This window comes from Seriola lalandi, unplaced genomic scaffold, assembly GCF_002814215.2.
Source record: "Seriola lalandi dorsalis isolate HSWRI2012SDOR001 ecotype SW California unplaced genomic scaffold, Sedor1 jcf7180002054901, whole genome shotgun sequence".
In the NCBI taxonomy this organism is placed as follows: domain Eukaryota; kingdom Metazoa; phylum Chordata; class Actinopteri; order Carangiformes; family Carangidae; genus Seriola; species Seriola lalandi.
Window position 1 is genome coordinate 1,297,950 of NW_019525453.1, and position 16,268 is coordinate 1,314,217.

The window sequence follows — 16,268 nt, forward strand, 5'->3', positions numbered from 1 at the left end:
CACAGCGAGAGATGGAGAGAATTCACCTGCACCTTTGGCACATTTAGTCCCCTGCTACTCTGTCATTGTGCTTTAGTAACAGTGAGAAACACACGAGAGACTCGGGGATTATAAGATAAAAGATCAGATAATGACAGCATGACACATATTTTGCTTTTCTTGCTTTTCTTGCAGTTCTGTCATTGCCAGTGACTTCAGGTCAGCTGGAGAATGAGGACGTAAAGGTAACATGTTTTAATTATTACTGTTAGTGTTATCATTTGTCTTTGTATTAATGGTGTTATTATAGTACTGTAGTAGAAATAGCAGTACACACCACCAGTCACCTGCTGTAGTTGAATCTTTACCAGAAGAACATTCACATTGATGAAATGTACTAAATACTGCCTCATTACAGGAGATCAGGTCTTTCTTCCCTGGCTTGTCACACACAGCAAAGCAGAGACAAATACTTGATCCAAGCAATTTAACTCATTCAAGTACCTTCTACACTGGGAGCTACCTCAGTATGACCTTGTTAAAATCAATAGATACCATTTTGAGACCAATGGAGAGCCTTGACCTTCATGATTTGGTATTACTGGATCCATTTCACATCTTTAGAGAGAGAGAGAGAGAGAGAGAGAGAGAGAGTAGTTTCTAGAATTGGGGTTGGAGAGTTGAGGATACGAAGGGAAGATGTGGATGATGTGCTAAAGAGTGACATCTAAAGATCTGGCAGGCAGAGGCAGAGCACTTAGAATATTAAAATGAGAAATTATTAGCCATGTGGGATTGGCTTAACACGGAAAGCACAATGGGAGTTGAAATGATTTTTGATCTATCATCTAAGAGTTTTTTTAATGTCTTTGAATTAGTGGCCGAGTTAGCACAAGAACTGTGTTCAAAGAGAAGCAAGAGGAAGATATAGCCCTCAGCCTGCAGCTTTTCACTCCCCAAAGCTGAACAACTAGATTCTGTGATATTTTGATCATATATGCTCTAATCAGGGAAATATCAAGCTGTCACAGCAGAGGTTTTTAAGCCTTTCCGTGTACTGTCTTTGTCCACAGGTGATGAAATGTGTTGTGGAGGCGTTGGCAGATGTGCTATCAAGGCCCCACCCTGTGCCAGTCAGTCAGGAGTGTCTGGTCACACTGAAGACAGGTAAGCAACTAGTGCTTTTCCTCCATCCTTTAAACATAGACTGTGCAGGTGCAGCAAGTTAATACAATAAAGCCACACTTAAGTCACCGTACACCGTACTACAGTCCTGCTGTTTCACAACCAGCTAAGGAATTCTTACAAAATCAAATGTCACAGTATTTTTGAACAAATACCTCAGTGACTATTGACTGTTGAGATTTTCAGTATTTATGTGCAAGAAAATGTTTGGGAAACAATCATGATGAGGAGATTATGATTTTATTCATGTGACTCAGCTACAACAGTGTCACTTATCTGAGATGCAGCCTTTAAAATCAGGAGGAAAAAAACATTTAAGCTACAACACAATGATCAGAGAGCTGATATCTAGTCTCAGCACTGATAACTGATAGACATACTTTATTACCCAGCTTGAGCGTATTCAATTTATTCCATTCAAAAAAAAGAAAATCTTTAAAAACAAAGATGGCATATCTAACCTTGACTCCTTTTTCAGAAATGTGCTGCTGCATGTGAATCCCATCACCGGGAACATTATTTTTGAGATTTTGGTCCTTTGTCAAGTTTAAGGTATTTTCTGCTATAACACCCTTTGCACATCCAACTTCAGGGTGTCATTTTGTATTTGGCATGTAAACAGTCAATAATCAATCAGTCAATCAATGAAGTAATCCTTTACTTTAATGTGAACCTAAAAAAGATAAGTAAAAGTCTGCAACCCAAGCACAGGGAGTTTGGTCAAGTTTCTTCTTTACAACATTTTATATAGAACAAAAAAAAATGAGGCTTTGAGTTATGCATAAGTTCAGCTTCATTATGATAATCTCCATCATTATCATCACCATGCTCCTACTAATTAGGGCTTGGCAGCTTGTTTACTTACAGCTGACTTTGTGTTGACTGAAAACTGTTTTCTAGCGACCCAGTATACTCTCTCTCCTTTTGCATGGTGAGTGCACGGTGCCCACATCATAAGGTTAATGGATTGATGCAGTGTCTGCTGGGTAAAAAAAAAAACGCTGCAGAGAGTTATATACAGCGGGGACCACTAGCACTCAGTAAAGACTATTCAGTTACATAGACAGGGTATTACCTTGATGCTGTCCTTGTTGTAAAAAATCAATAAGAGCGTTACTCGCCGAGCATTTGTTACCGAGGGAGAGGGAAACTGCACACCACCAGAGGGACGGAAAGAGAGGAAGAGAAAGGGGGGAGTCAAAGAGAGAGATGTGAGGAAAGGAAAAAGAACAATCACTGACTGATATCAGAGCACTACAGTACAGTAGTTATCTCTTTTTTGTGCTTGCTGCGTACAGTATATGGTGCCGTTTGTGGGTCAGCAGAATGTCCAGTCCTTTTTGCTGCTGTAATTCACTGGGGGAGTCTCTGTGGGCCAAATGATTAATTGTGCTCTTGCTTTGAAAGCAGTAAATTTCAGGGCAATTAACTCCGATGAACCAGTGAAGCAAACTGCTGAGCCTTGTGAAAAAGTGAAGGGGAATGACACACACCTGTGTTTTTACCCTCATCCCTCCCTGCAGGTTCACTTTATTGTCTTTGTCTTCTCCTTTCTTTTCCTGAGCGAGGTATTCAGCTGCTCATTTGCATGCATTTCAATGTGTGTTTTTGTGTGTGTGTGTGTGTGTGCGCAGATGACAGGCTTGTTACGATCCTTCGCCATCATAACTTTCTGAAGGAGCTGCAGGAGATCGCTCTTCAAGGTGAGTCACAGATCGCAGGCAGCTGATGTCTGCGTGCTGAACATGCTTGTTTACATGTGTATGAAGACAAGACAGGTGGCACAGGCAGTAAGCTTGAATAACACATTTTAATCTTAGGTGGCCAAGAGACAGTTCAGCTGCAAAGAGACGCCGCTAGACCTGACACAATGACACAAACTCCTCAGACTACAGATGACATCGCCGGTGAGTGTCTTCAGTAGCTCTGATGCATGGGAAACGGTCTGGGAGAGTCAAGTGCAGTCACACTTTGCTGCATTGCTATGCAGTTTATTTCAGACCAACAAAATTTCAGTTGGTTCCATTCAGAGGAATACATAATCAACATATTAAAATGCACCGACTGTCAAAATGATGTAGTACTTTCATTATTCGCCATTTTCTGTTGTCAGCAAAGCAGGGCTGACAAACAGTGGAGAAGTGCTGAGGTGAATGTAAACCCTGCTGACGCTTCCTGTGGACAGAATCAGGTCATACATACTGAGGTCCTTCCACCTGACAGCACACCTGGGTGTTTTTATTTTAAGTCAGTGAAGCACAGTGTACAAGTAGCAAGAGGAGAACAAGAACAGTAATGACAAAAAAAAAAATTCTGTTTGCTAAGGTGCATTTCTACTAACTCTGATCTGCTGTATGCTCCCTGAGGTCCAGACTTAAAAATGACATTGCAGCATGCTTTATAGCCGACTTCATTCCTGTGCTCACCTAGAGCTGTCTCCAGCTAATGTCAACTGACGTTAACACACACTTTAGTAGCTTTACCAATATAAGTTAGAGTTTCAACCAACCATTATTGATTAATCTTTTGACAATTTGAATAATTGTTTGGTGTAAAAAATTTTCAACAGTAATTAAAAAAAAAAGGCCACAACAATTTGCCAGAGGTCATGATGATGTTTCCATCTTCCTCCCTCCATTGTCAAACTAACTCTCCAAAACTAAAAGATATTCTATTTACAATAATACAAAACAGTAGCAGCAGTAAACACGTACATTTGAGAAGATGGAGCTGTCAAATATTTGGCATTTTGATTGAAAAATTATGTTTAAAAAAATTGATCAAAATAGCTTCTTTTTTCATCAATTAACTAATGAACTAACTAAAATCTGACATACTGACCCAACTCCGCTGAGCTAAAACACACAAATCTGACAGAGACAGCACTAAATGACCCCTGTAATAACCTGTAGTGCTTCTCTGTAAGCACCCTCCTTTAACAACACTGGAAAAATCAATTTCTTCCAGTGAATTAAATTTCTACTGCTCCCCATTTTTAGATCGATCCATGTTAGAGGCTTTAGGAGGCCTCGGTGAAAGATCCATCCTCTTGCAGACGAGGAGGACGGGAAATGGGGATGGAGAGGGCGAAAAGGATGAGAGCCGGAGAGATGGAGAGTCTCGGGAGGACAATGACATCACTGAAGAGGTGCAGGTGAAGAGGCAAGATGACGAGAGCACAGGAAGTCCCGTCTCTGAGTCTGTGGATGAGTGGAATAAGGGCAAGGCTGAAAAGAGGGAGGAGGAAGAACAGGAAGAAGAATATGAAGCGAAGAGAGCTAATTCAGAGGAGAATTCAGAGGAGGGAAACAAGGATAAGAAAGGTAAGTACATATTTCTGTCTTTTCTGTGTCACTGAACTGTTACTTTCAATTTAAAAGCACCAAATGCAAAAACAGGTACAAAACTAAAAAGACGACAGGAAACATGCAAATTCAAGTTTAGATCTTGATTTTTTAAGAGTTCAGTCAAGTCTGATTTATCTTTCCTCAAGAAATAAAGGACATCCAAGCAAATGAAAAGGCTGACGGATGTTGACCAAATGCAGATAACTGCATCTTAAGATCGGCAGAGTGCAGAAGAACTGCCTTGTAGATGAAACCGCCTGCCACCACGGCCACGGGGCTGGGTGATTGATGGAAGTGCTTCCATCTACATGATGAATTTCAGCCCCCCCCCCAGAGGGGAGGGAGGCCAAAATGGCTGGCATAGTGACAGCACACTAACAGAGGTGATTAAATATCTCCATGTACTGGAATTTCAATGAGCTGCTGTGCATTGGTTACAGCTGGAATCATTCGCCATCATCTCTAAAACCATCCTCAGATCAAACCTGCAGTCAAGATTTATTTCTTTTTATCTCCTAACCTTTCAACAGATTAACAGAGAATTTTTTTTTTTCTGACATAAAATGGCAAAGTACAATGAAATACGCATACCTGTTCTACAAAAAGGGAACCTCGGCCAAGTCATCTGATTGCTCCTGCCATGCTGTTAATTCCCATAAAGCACAGCTAGCAGTACTGGGGGCCGAGCTGCCAGCTGGCAAGAAGTATTTCATTAAAAGAAGTGAAATCTTGCTGATGTTGGAGAGTGCTTTGCTGGTCATCTGGTAGATGTGTTCCAGTAAGAAAACAGACAAAAAAATAAACCCCCATTTTTTTTTATTTTTCATTCCCAGGTGCTGGATCTGATGAAAAGAGAGATGATTCCAGAAACAAATCAAAAGAGAAGAAGTCTGATGAAGTAGAGGAGGAGGAGGAGGAGGAGGAAAAGAAGAGGTCTGCACTTTTCTCACACAAACAAGAAGGGCAGCAGGGGGAGGAAGGGGAGATGAAGAGAGGGAGCAGGGAGAGCCTAAAGAGATGGACCAAGAGGGGCAAGGGTTTGCAACTGAAGAGAAAAGCAGACGGAAAGGAGGCGCAGCAGCTCAACGGTCAGCAGGAGGAAGTGCCACATCATTCAAAGGAGGTCACTGAGGACGACGACGAGGAGGAGAAGAAGAAGAAGAGAGACACGCAGAGGAGTCCAGAGGAGAAGGAGCTCCAGATGATCGCCAGGAGGGGACCAGAGGACAGGAGGGTGTCGGAGGAAGAGGGGAGTGCCAGTAGAAAGGCAGAGGTGAGCTTCCCTCTCCTTTTATCTTCCAACATTTAAGTGGGACATAAAAGAGACAGAGATGACAAGGTTTAAAGGAATAGTTCAACATTTTGGGAAATAGGCTTGGTTTCATCTTGCTCAGAGTTGGATGAGAAGGTTGATACCACTCTCATGTATATCTGTAGAATTTGAAGTGATAGACAGCAGCCAATTAGCTTAGCTTAGCATAAAGACTGGAAACAGAGGGAAACAACTAGCATGGCTCTGTCCAAAGTAACAAAACACTGCACCCATATGAACAATAAATAGTCTGGCACATAAAACATACAGTTTTTACACAGATTAAACAAACCACATATAACATGTAACTGCTAGTAGTTTTGTCAGCTCATAGGGGCCAAAACACAGAGTAAGAAATTTGTATTGTGCTGTTAAAATCTGAGCTCATCCTACAGATCGAATCCTGTGAAGATACAAAATGGCACAGCTGCTGCCCTTCAGGATTTTCAAACGAAGTTATTTACTATGATAGCCTTGATCGTGGTAAACTGTTATTCATTTGTTGCAACAATGAGACTAAAAGAGGCAAGTTAGGTCATGATAATGTCTTGTTAACAACCAGAAAAAAAACATGGACGCTAGTTATGTTCTGATATTTTTAAAGTTGCTGCGCATGAAAAGTTTCATACAGTATACTGTATATCACATGCTGTATCTTTTTCCCACATGCCGTCCTCCCATTGTCTCTGCAGGAGCCAGAGATTGAAAGCCTGGCAGCCATCGAGTCGGAGCTTGAAAACGTTGCCCAGAAACTCCATGAGCTGCGGCGCGGCTGAGAGAGAGAGAGACTGGTACAAAGTTGACACGGCAACCTCCTCTGCCTCCTCGTCCTCCTCCGCTTTACCAGCTGCCTGGTTTCCACAGATAGAGCGTGTGAATATGTGACAAGTTTTTATCTTTTGCCATTTTTCTTGAGGATGCCCACTTGCGCCACACTGCTGCAGCCTCCCTTGTGACATTCTGTCCCTCTCATAGAGTAGCAAACAGTAGATGCACATTGCAACTAGACATGCATACTAAAACATACAAATGCACCAGCTCTGTGCTTTCAAACATGTGCATATATTATTCAGTGCATTCAGCCAGGCTCCCAAAGGAAAAATCTCTCTGTCAGTGAAGGTTGAAAGCTTGTTTTCCTTAATTTTCTCTGACAATCATCTCTGTCTTTCTGCAAATGTGTCTCGCCTGCTTTTCAGATTATTTTAACACTGCACATTGATTTATGTGAAAGGTTGGGACAGATCCAGGTATACACACACCAACAAGGTGAGGTTGTACAGTGACGGCATGTACACATGTACAAAGCTCTTTCTGAGATGCTTACTTACTTATAAGGAAGAAGAATACATGCTTACTTATTATTATAGGTACAGTTGACTCTAATCAAGCCAAGGCAATAAATGAACATTTTTAGCAGATAAATGGCTAGATTGTAATCTGACACTGTATGGAATTTATGTAAGAAAACAAATAAATTTAATCCGGAAATCTCTGTTTGGTAAACCCATTTAATGCCTCTAAGATAGAATTAATATGTACATAATAGAACTGATGCAATAAAATGCATACTAACAAATGTATAGGTGTGTAGGTATCTTATTAGATGTTTGACTGGTTCAAATGATCATTTGTTTCACATGGCATCTAATTAAATTGAAATGAAATTGGTAAATACAAGTGGATTACCAGAGTGAAGATTCATTCAATACTGTATAATATGTTTATATACACTATACTGTATTTTTACTCACACAGTCCACAGTGAACCTCACTTCTCACTGTACAGAGACATTCATTTACGCTATAGTTTCATTCCGAACTTGTTTGTGTCTGTGGGCGATGAAGCTGAGAACATGAATCATCACCCTGACACACAATCTGTTTATACTGTTATTCAATTCGAAGACGACAACATTTTTTTTTGTGTATTTCTTTTTTATTGTTTTCATAACAAAGAGAGAGAACACAAAACAGTACAGATTCTTGACAGAGGTTTTTGACATGCGACAAACAGGACATAGAGCATAGGTAATGGCGCAGTGATAGAATAGCACTAGTTCAGTTTTTAGACATTAAATCGAGAAAAGGCTGCCAGATTTTAAAAAAGACTTCCTCTTTAGCAGACATAATGTACCTGATTTTCTCCAAGTGTAATACATTTCCCAACTCCCTCAGCCACATTTCAAATGTAGGAGACCTCTCACATTTCCAAGATTGCAGAATTAATTTTCTGGCTAACAATGTTGAGAGGGAGATAGCCTTAGCTTCACAACCACTTTTCGCACTGTCTGGGTTGGCCACCCCAAACAACACGATGAATGGGTCTGGGTGACATGGATGATTAAAGGCCTTAGTGAAAAAGTCAAATAAGGAGCCCCAGAATGATTGCAGCTTATGACATGACAAAAATAAGTGGGATAGTGTTCCTTCTTCAATACGACACTTAAAACATTGGGGTGACACATCCGGAAATATTTTTTGCAACCTGGAGGGAGAATAGTGCAGTCTATGTACTACTTTGAATTGTATCAAACTATTTCTTGCATTGATTGAGCTATCATGGATGTTCTTAATACAATTTTCCCACATCTCATTTGAGATTTCCCTACCCAATTCTCTCCCCCAAGCCACTTTAAATGGGTTTGACAATGTGTTATTCACATTCTGTATGATACCATAGAATTTAGATATTGCCCCTCTCGTATATGGTTTGATTTGCAAGAAACTATCTAATGCTACGTGCTGTGGTTTACGTTCATATTGTGGAACATGATTTTTCACAAAATGCCTCAACTGTAGGAATCGGAAAAAGTGGGAAGTTGGTAGCTGAAATGTCCGCTGTAACTGTTGAAAGGAGGCCAAATGACCCCCAATATAAACATTTCTCAAAGTGATAATACCCTTCTCTCTCCAGTTTGAGAAAACTACATCCTCTAGTGCAGGTTTAAAAGCATGGTTACAGCAAATAGGAGAATCCAAATAAACTTTGGGTGTTTTCAGAGTTGTTGTTACCTGTTTCCATATCTTTAAAGAGTTGCAAATTATCGGGTTATCTTTATACAAGTGCTTCTTAATCTTTACTGGGCTGTTAATAAGTGCTGGTAGAGAGGTGCGCTGACAGGAGAGGTGTTCAATTTGTAACCATGCAGGCATCTCCTCCAGGTTATTGCCTGGTAAACACTCCATCCAAAACGAAAAAATCTTTAAATGAGCAGCCAAATAATAGGATCTAAATTGAGGCAGGCCAAAACCTCCCTCGGACCGACTTTTAATGAGATGTTTCTTCGAAATCCTAGGTATTTTGCCGGACCAAACAAAGGATGATCTAATAGAATCCAGCTTCCTGAAATGATTTTGAGGGATGCATACTGGGATAGACTGAAATATATAGAGAAACCTTGGCAAGACCACCATCTTGATGGCGTTAATACGCCCTACCATTGAAATAGGTAAAGTGTTCCAGAGCTGTATATTCCTCTCCAACTGATCAATTTTCTCATCCCAGTTATGGCGTAGTAGCTGACTCAACTTCCTTGTGACTATAATACCCAGACTTGTGAACTTTTCTGATACAATTCTAAATGGAGTTGTCTTGAGGAACATCCTATCTACTGAATTTGACAATGGCATTAGTTCACTTTTACCCCAATTTATCTTGTATCCTGAAAATGAGCCAAATTTATTTATTAACTGTAGCAGTGGAGGTATAGAGGCTTTGGGATCTGAAATAAATAATACAACGTCATCAGCGTAGGCCGAGATCTTATGTTGGGTTCCTAGATGTATTATAGGGTGTATTTCTGGGCTAGAGCGTATATAGGAGGCTAATGGTTCCAGAGACAGAGCAAAGATAAATGGAGACAGAGGATCCCCTTGGCGTGTACCTCGATATAGCCGAAAAGGATCGGATTTGTTTAGGTTTGTGATTACAGAGGCTGTGGGTTCCTTGTATAGTATCTTGATCCAGTTAATGAACGAATTGCCCAATCCAAATCTTACCAACACAGACAGCATATATGGCCATTCTACCTGGTCAAAAGCTTTTTCGGCATCAAGGGATATTATAACCGAATCTTCCGTGTTGCGAAGAGGACTATATAGTATGTTAAATAGTCTTCTCATGTTAAAGTATATATGTCGATCAGGGATAAACCCTGTCTGATCTGGGTGAATGATTCTGGAAATATGACTTGAGACGATTAGCTAAAATTTTGCTTAATACTTTTGTTTCCAATGGGAGAAGAGAGACAGGTGTATATGAGGAGACATTTGTGGGGTCCCGGTCCTTTTTCAGCAGTAGAGAGATATTGCCCTGATATAGAGTCGACAACATTTTAACCCTTGGTTTGGCATCTACATTATTCTGTGGTTGTTACTATTCAGAAGGAATATAGCCAGTGTAGATTTGAATCGTACTGCGCAGGGTTAACTGGCTTTGCCACACAGCAATATGTTAAGAGCTCTTGAGCAAAGGTAGAAATAAAATAAGTAAATGGATTGAAAGGAAACAAACACGTGGGCAGAGGAGAAACTGAAAATGTAAAAAAAAAAAAAAAATTCTCGGGCAGCTTAAATAGATACAGCTGCTGAAATCTGAAACTGTTAAAGTCTGTGTGATCAGGCAACCATACATGCAACTACAGAGTTTTAAAAAGCCTCAATACCATGAGAAAAAAATATAACTTATCAAGTTTTTACCTGCATGATATTGTAAACTAAACACTGTTAAAAAAGAAAACAGCTATTTGAAGGTGGTTTTGTGTTACACATTCATTATAAACAGCAAATTTAACACATTATGAAAATGGTTGACAAAGAGAAGGAAGAAGAAGAACAGATTAAATAGATTACTGGCAGGTCTGACTTTTTGGTTTAGCCTACTATCGGACAATTCTACACAGCAATGGGTGTAAAGAGGATGATGCTGTAACAGCCTAGAGATGTTACAAGATCTTCATGACAACAAAGTGAAAAGGCCACCAGATGGCGACATTACTCTGCCTCGTTCCTCTTTCCTGCTCTCAGTACTGTCAGAGAGGGAGATATGAAAGTGCCGTAGCCAGCCATAGCCACATTAGGACTTTTTGTTCTTTGGAATCAGGGTTTGTTTTTTCCATCTTGTCTTAAAATACAAAAAACAATACTGTTTAATTTAAAACTCTCAGTTCAGCTAACAAATTGATAGGAATTTGGAATTTGGAAAAATGGCCTTCCAGTTGTTTGCTATATTTGAACTCGCACATCTTTTTGTTTACTGAAGAAGTAGAGCATTACACATGAAAGTGGAATGAAAAATAACCAAGCAACATACTCAGTCAAAGAAGAAGAAATTCAGAAGAGTTCATATGTTGCTCCTGTGGTGGGAATAAAACATCCATAAACACGTACTGTTGTGGATGAATCATAGAATATCACAGGATAGCAGTTTATTTTAATGAGTTTAATTATAAAGAGAACTAATTCATGATTAACCAGTTTTCCTCATGTGATTAACTTCAGCTGCAGACTTGACATCGGGAATGAGTGGTAATATTTTGTTCATAATTAATTATTACTTGCACTGTCTGAAAAGTTGAACAAAGTGATGCTCAAGTCATGCAGGTGACTAACGTGTTAAAAGTGTTAAATATGCTTTGACATGTCAGCTTCCAGATGTAATATGTGTTGTCAAGTAAATCTGATACATGCACCAGAATTAAAGACAGAACAAGCAGAGAACACGTGTTTGTATAAAAAATATAACATTTTATTTCCGCTACAAAGTAAAACATGTAACATTTTTGTCACACTTCTCAATAAAATAGTAAAAAATACTGTTGACAAAAAATACACTATCGATACATTTCGAAGCACAGAACAAATTTGGCTTTTAAATTAACTTAAACTGTACAAATATATACATAATTTACACATCAACAATAAAAAAGGAATGAAATTACAATTCTTCCAGTCTTTTCTTCTATTTTTGTACAAAATAGACACTCTGTTTCTATAGAGACTCTTCCTTCTGACCTGAATCAGTAATAGTCAACTCGTCTGTTTTTTTTTTTTTTTCCTCAGTGCCGTGGCAAAGCCCACTCTGTTCCATATCTAACCCTTAACTCAGCATGCTGCTTTCTTTTTCATCCACATGCTGGGTGGAAACTCTGACCTTTCCTCTACTCTGTGAGCAGAGTGAACAGCGTAGATACAGACAAGGCTGACATTCAGGCCTGCACTAACAAACACAAACACACACTCACATACACACACACAAGGACACATTCAGACCTGTTTGGACAGGGGAACACTGGCCTGCTGTGGTCTGCGTGCTCCCTCTTCAGCTGCTTAGAGTTTGCAGGTCTGGTCTGGGCTCGGCGGGTGGAGGGAGTTATTAGACACCTCATTATTTTAGAGGAGGTCAAGGTTTAGATAAGGTATAAAAAATGCATACCAAAAAATGGACGGGTTTGTAAAAAGGATTTCAAGGGGAATGGGAAGAAACCTGGCAGCAGGTTTGTCAAACATAGAAGTTATAGTGCAGGAATCTCTTGGAGCTGCTATGCAACCCTCTGTCTGAGTCAATGTGGCTGATGTGCATCAGCCATACAAAACACACAGACACTTAGACAAGTGTCTGGACTACTTTTACAATGAGAAAATGACAAATTAAAACATGAAAAAACATATATACTGAGCTGCAAAATGAGATGGAGTTCTGTTTTTTTTTTTTTTTTTTTTTCAAGTCATAAGCTCTGATCGTCCTTCAGTGGCTCACGCCATGTCTCCCATCATCTTCTTGTAATACATGGACTCGAAGATGTCGTTCTCCCCAGGGCAGTTGTGGTGGCAGGCGCAGGACTTGATGAACATCATGTGCTTCTTCATGACCTGTCCGTCGGGGCATTTGAACTCCATGGGCAGGGTGGTGGTCCTGTGGGGGGTGCAGCAGCGGCCGTCCAGGCAGACGCCACAGAACTTTGGCCTGTAGGACTTGGTGGTGGTGCAGCCAGAGATCTCAAACTTCATGGGCTTGGAGAGTCTGGGAGTACGGATGCATTTTTTCCCTTTCTGCAGGAAGAAAATGAAGGAAAGAAAAAACAACTTCAGCAGGCATTCCTCAGCAGTTTAAGTGTTTGTATTTTATCCGTAGAGATTATTGGAGCAGTGCAGTTTGACAAAAACTCACCCTAATGCTCTGCTCCAGCTGTGACTCGCAGGGTCGCACCATGCAAAGCCGGGTCTGTTTCTCAAGGCGGCATTCACGGTTATCATTGGTGACCCTGGTGGAGATCCCAAGGCCACAGGTCTTAGAGCAGGCGCTCCATTCAGTAGTCTGAACCAGGCAGTTCTCCCTCATCATGGAGGGATCTGGGCCATAGGTCTCCTCCTCTCTGTAAGCTGTAAACACAAGAGGAAACACTTGATTAGAAAGACCATCCTGATTAAGTTTCACTTAGAAAAAACACTTTACGATGCACAAAAGCAAACTAACTTACCAGGCAAAACAGAGCCCATGAAACTGTGTCTATAGGGAGAATCACACTCCCACTCCTCGCAGCACTTCCCTGGCACCTTGACCCGTCTGGGCATGGGGCAGTCGGGACTGGGCAGCCGGATGTCCATAGAGCAAAGAGGGACACAGCCAACAGCTCCATCCAGACAGGTACACTGGTACTTGCAGCTGCTTTGGAAAGTCTCTCCGCTCTTGTACACCATTCCTCCAAACACACAGGTGGCTCCATCTCGAGCTGTGGGGGAAACGACAGGGTAAAGGTCATGATTCAGTTCGTACACTTTTAAGGTAGACTCCCGTTGTGGCGTATGGTAGAAAAGTCATTATTTCTTCTTTCAGTGGCTCACCTGTGCACACTCCTATGCGTCTGTTGATGGGGGCTCCGAAGTCACAGTAGAGGCCTTTGTGCGGGTCACAGACGTCTTTCTCGGTGCAGAGCTCCCCCATCTGTTTGGCACACACCCTGCAGCAGCCACAGCCGTCCAGCACAAGGCTCACTCCAGGGGCGCACTGAGGGGGAGTGGAGGGGCAGGAACACTGGCCGCTGCACTCCTGACCTGCAGCCTGAGGTAAATATCATCGGGTGAATATCATCTCCACATGTTGCAACATAACTACAGTTATACATCCAGCAATGTCTTTTAAGGTTAGAGCTTAAGTTTTGACAAGAGTAAAGTTTAAGGACTCGCCCACATAATTAAAGCCTGCAATAACACAAAAACAGCAGTTTAATGTCATTTTCAATGGTTTTTCTCAACTTACCGTGTATGAGAGCATGATGCACAGGAAAGGCAGCAAAATCATTTTCTTCATTCCAGCAGACATCTTTTCTTCTTTGTAGGAATAGATTCGAGTTTTTCCTTAAGTCTTGTTGAGAAAGTCTTCCTTTAGTCTTAGAGTTTGAGCTTGAGAAATCTTTTCTGATCAAGTCGATCTCGTTTTGTCTCGTAGCGTTTCTCTGCTGCTCCAGTCACAGTCTTTCTTTCTTTCTTTCTTGGTGAAAGCTAGAGTTTAGCTTCGGTAGAGAAGTTGATCTGAGTTCTGACTGGAGAGGCGAGCTCCCTTTATACTCCCTGGCCCTCACAGCACGTCACTGGGGGCTGAATGGAGAGCCAGCCCTGGACAAACATGGACATACTTGGCATTCTTTCCTCGCTTCCTGACCCCCACTCCAGACATCCCACATTCCTGCTGTCTGAAGGCAAGGCTCTGCTGCTCGGCCAAACAACACTGTCTCTCTCAGAGCAGCTTTCATCTGGAATGGGAGGTTAAGTCTGGTTAGAGACCTGGGACCCCACACTGGGAATTCCTGAAAACTGACTTCACAAACAGACAGCCGGTGCCTATAAATATTAATTTTAAAAAAAGAACAGAAAAAAAAAACTTAAGCGCAGTTCAAGAATGAAAGCACAAAGAGCTTTATGTGAAAGAAGAACAGTTAAAAACAACAGGTAGAAACTCATAAAAATGCATAAACATGCAATGGGTTAATGAACTGATTGATGTGTAATGTATGGTTAAGACTTTAAGCCCACAACAGCATTCCTCGGCTTTGGCTTCAAAGGTACACAAACAGCTTGTACTTTCATAAATGAACAGCAAGCGGTTGTGGGAAGGAAATTCATTCGTATTATTAGCTTGAGCTGGTTATCTATCAAGGTGCTTGTTCCAGCACAGAGACTTGGCAGCTGCTGCAGTTTGACTTTGTCTTCTGTACTTGTGTGAAACCTCTGGGACACTGCAGGGGCATTTTTGCTCACTGACATCAGAGGCTGAGCTGCAGCTTTGAGTATTACTCATTTAAACACATGAGTGCATGAGCATGAATGAGCACAAATACCTCCTATTATCCTTTTGTATGATAGACATAATACACAGATTATTTTGTCATGACCTTATTCCCTAAAAGCAGCAATACCACAATCTAAAATTACTCCATTATAAGTAAAATGCAGCATTATCAGATAAATGTTTTGAGTGAGTATCAGGAGTGAAAGCACTCAGTCTGCAGAGAGTTGGCACCTGAGTGATATCTTATTATGCACTGCTTGATTGTTAATACTGTTATATCAAAGCATAAGCAGAATTATACTGTTGTACTTGTTTAAGGTGGAGTTAGTTTTAACCATTTATATGCTGTTAGGTAGTTTGCTAGGTAGTTCTGCTGCGCATATTCATATACATTTTTAAAAAAAAAAAACTTTTTTGGCCTTAGATAAACTGGTTTCTTTGGACCTCCAACAGTTCAGAAGTTTAGAGGACGTTTCTTTTGACAAGGCAAACACATGAAATGTGACGAAGTGGCCCCACACTTTGTGAACAGTCACACGGCAAAAAGATTGGGAACCACTGCTTTAGTTATTTAAGCTTTTCATATTTTTTATGTAAAGTAATTAGTAACTATAGTCACCAAACAAATGTAAGGGAATAAAATGTACCATATTTCCCCTCGGAGTTTAGAAGTGTAAAGTGCCATAAAATGGATATAATCAAAGTACAAGTACCTCAACATTGTACTTAAGTACTTGAATGTACTTTCCACTACTGCAAACTGGGACCAACCAGACTAACTTCCATTACAATAATGCAAGCTACTAGACTGTAAAGAGTTTAAGGCCTTGTCATTTAGTTTTTTTTCCTTATGAAATGATCAGAGTCACATGACAGTAGTTTAAATTCAACCTAATAGATTGGACAAATGATTAATAGAACATGTGCTATGTAGCTGTGCTTCTGTCATCTCTTCCTGCCACTGAATACTACAAGATGATCCTGATGGCCAGTTTCCTGAGTTACCTGAGCTGAATGTGCAACCCTGCCAAGGTATGCAGGACAGGTATTTAGGGGATAAAGACTAATGTTCTCAGTTAATGGCATTTCCTGACCTGAAATGGATGTTTGTTGATTTGAGCATTAGGCATCTTTTCTTTACATTTTTTTTCTTCTTCAA

The 16,268-nt window shown here is 40.7% G+C and overlaps 2 protein-coding genes across 2 annotated transcripts in view; one reads left to right on the forward strand and one right to left on the reverse strand.

Annotated features, from left to right (window-relative positions):
- LOC111672537 (uncharacterized) overlaps positions 1 to 7,500 on the forward strand; it is a 10,346-nt gene extending 2,846 nt beyond the window's left edge. The window contains exons 3-9 of the mRNA XM_023429973.1: positions 175 to 224; positions 1,053 to 1,146; positions 2,799 to 2,867; positions 2,985 to 3,071; positions 4,164 to 4,487; positions 5,345 to 5,784; positions 6,516 to 7,500. Of these exons, the coding sequence (XP_023285741.1) occupies positions 175 to 224; positions 1,053 to 1,146; positions 2,799 to 2,867; positions 2,985 to 3,071; positions 4,164 to 4,487; positions 5,345 to 5,784; positions 6,516 to 6,599 (1,148 nt within the window). The 3' untranslated portion in view covers positions 6,600 to 7,500. The remainder of the gene's footprint in view (positions 1 to 174; positions 225 to 1,052; positions 1,147 to 2,798; positions 2,868 to 2,984; positions 3,072 to 4,163; positions 4,488 to 5,344; positions 5,785 to 6,515) is intronic.
- Positions 7,501 to 11,547: 4,047 nt separating this feature from the next.
- ccn2a (cellular communication network factor 2a) lies at positions 11,548 to 14,360 on the reverse strand. The gene is made up of 5 exons (XM_023430293.2): positions 14,081 to 14,360; positions 13,666 to 13,882; positions 13,302 to 13,553; positions 12,992 to 13,203; positions 11,548 to 12,873 (listed from the first exon to the last, which is right to left on the reverse strand). The coding sequence occupies exons 1-5, from the start codon at positions 14,141 to 14,143 to the stop codon at positions 12,577 to 12,579; spliced, it is 1,041 nt and encodes a 346-aa protein (XP_023286061.1). The 5' UTR covers positions 14,144 to 14,360; the 3' UTR covers positions 11,548 to 12,576.
- Between the last annotated feature and the right edge of the window lie 1,908 nt (positions 14,361 to 16,268).